This window comes from Limulus polyphemus, unplaced genomic scaffold (genome assembly GCF_000517525.1).
Source record: "Limulus polyphemus unplaced genomic scaffold, Limulus_polyphemus-2.1.2 Scaffold9723, whole genome shotgun sequence".
Lineage (NCBI taxonomy): Eukaryota > Metazoa > Arthropoda > Merostomata > Xiphosura > Limulidae > Limulus > Limulus polyphemus.
The window spans coordinates 8,647-10,749 of NW_013675333.1; the positions used below are offsets into that span (position 1 = coordinate 8,647).

General features: G+C 33.5%; 1 protein-coding gene across 1 annotated transcript in view; it reads left to right on the forward strand.

The window, feature by feature from the left end:
* LOC106476059 (protein TSSC1-like) overlaps positions 1-2,103 on the forward strand; it is a 19,603-nt gene that overhangs the window by 8,381 nt on the left and 9,119 nt on the right. Inside the window, exon 3 of the mRNA XM_022380029.1 lies at positions 1,737-1,820. Coding sequence (XP_022235737.1) covers positions 1,737-1,820 — 84 coding nt within the window. The remainder of the gene's footprint in view (positions 1-1,736; positions 1,821-2,103) is intronic.

The following is a 2,103-nucleotide window of genomic DNA, read 5'->3' on the forward strand; positions in this document are numbered from 1 at the left end:
TACAACATTTCTTGAGAGTAATGTATGAGTTACAACATTTCTTGAGAGTAATGTATGAGTTATAACATTTCTTGAGAGTACGGTACGAGTTACAACATTTCTTGAGAGTAATGTATGAGTTACAACATTTCTTGAGAGTACGGTACGAGTTACAACATTTCTTGAGAGTATGGTACGAGTTATAACATTTCTTGAAATTACGGTACGAGTTATAACATTTCTTGAGAGTACGGTACGAGTTTCAACATTTCTTGAGAGTACGGTACGAGTTACAACATTTCTTGAGAGTAATGTATGAGTTACAACATTTCTTGAGAGTACGGTACGAGTTACAACATTTCTTGAAATTACGGTACGAGTTACAACATTTCTTGAGAGTACTGTATGAGTTACAACATTTCTCGAGAGTTCGGTACGAGTTACAACATTTTGTAAGTCTCACAAATAATAGCATATTTCTTGTCTAACTCTGATGGTAATATATCAAGATTTGGGTCATGCCCTTTTAAAATACTTGGTGTGCTCAGTGTCCCCTTCTTTTCACTGTAGTTTTTTTTTATAGTATATTTCACAATGTGGTGAAATTTTTGAATACAGTTACTACATTCATGTTACTGCAATGATAATCTAGATGAAACTAACAAGTAAGTGAAAAAATGATGTTTTATTTGTAGCTATGGCTGATGGGAAAAAAAATAAGGCAGGCGTAAAAGGTTGTACTGACTGAGGTGATAATAAAAGCTTTTCTCAATCAATTGTATAATGTTTCTCCATTTCTTTTAATGCTAATTTTATCTGTTGCCATTAAGGTTTAAATTGTTTGATAATTTATTAGAAATTTGGTCACTGTAGAAATAAGCACTCCAAATGACTTATGATTGCAAGCATTGATTTCTGCATCAGGTATGAGATAAAGCCCGATCAGATCACTATACATCGTAAAATTTTTGCGTGCATACAAATAACACTATATTAGTAGCATGTTTTCATTATATGTACTCATATATAAAAGGAATTGCAGCATATCTAATTTTATTAGGTGAATAACTATTTAATTTTACATGGAAACTTTGTTACTTTGGGGTTGGTTACCAGGTTGGCAGCTCTTACTGAGTGATATAAAATGATTGGAATTGATCATGATTGTAGAATCCACCTGTACGTATACCATTGCATTTGACAACTCATAATTTTATGATTTCAAACACTATTTGATGAACTGTTCAAACACTGTTTGAACCCTTGCACTTTGGACAAAAATAGCAAATACATATTGACCAGTAGAGAAATTGTATTAGGCCTGGCATGCTTCTCACGTACGATGTACACAGAAGAGATAATATATTTATATATGTGTATTAGGCCTGGCATGCTTCTCACGTACGATGTACACAGAAGAGATAATATATTTATATATGTCTAGCCACAATTTTCTTTCAACAGTATACAATTATGTGGTGAACTTCTGTACCCATAGAAAAACTTTACAAACATGAAATTTAAAACTACCTGTTACACTATTGAGGAACCATTTTTCTTCCAAAAAAGGTGGGACGGGGTAGTCGTCAAATTTGGACTACACGGTCTTAAGTCGTCGAGCATCATGCCTTAAGAAATCTGTAGTAAGGTACATCTATATTAAATATGTTATGTTTAGAGTGGTCTTAAATCATTTTTAAAAGATAATTCTTTCATATTTCCGTTCCTTGTTAAACATTATTGTTGTTGTTTTTCAGTCACGAGCACTAACGGCACAGAAAGCAGAGCCAGAAACTGCGAGTTTCCTAGTGGGCACCCAATCATTGAAATTTGACAACCAGGTGGGTAAATCCAAAAACATTTTTTTGTGGCTCATCATAGTTTTATGACTTATGTTTTGAAAATGGTTTTATTACGGTATACAAAATTTTGGTTTTAGTTGAGTCATGAATTTGTGATATAATGGTATAATTATTTTGCTATTGGTATGTATTAGATGGAGAAGTGATGGCAAGGCACAGCCTAGGTTTACCATCTATAGTATGATGGCAAGGCACAGCCTAGGTTTACCATCTATAGTATGATGGCAAGGCACAGCCTAGGTTTACCATCTATAGTATGATG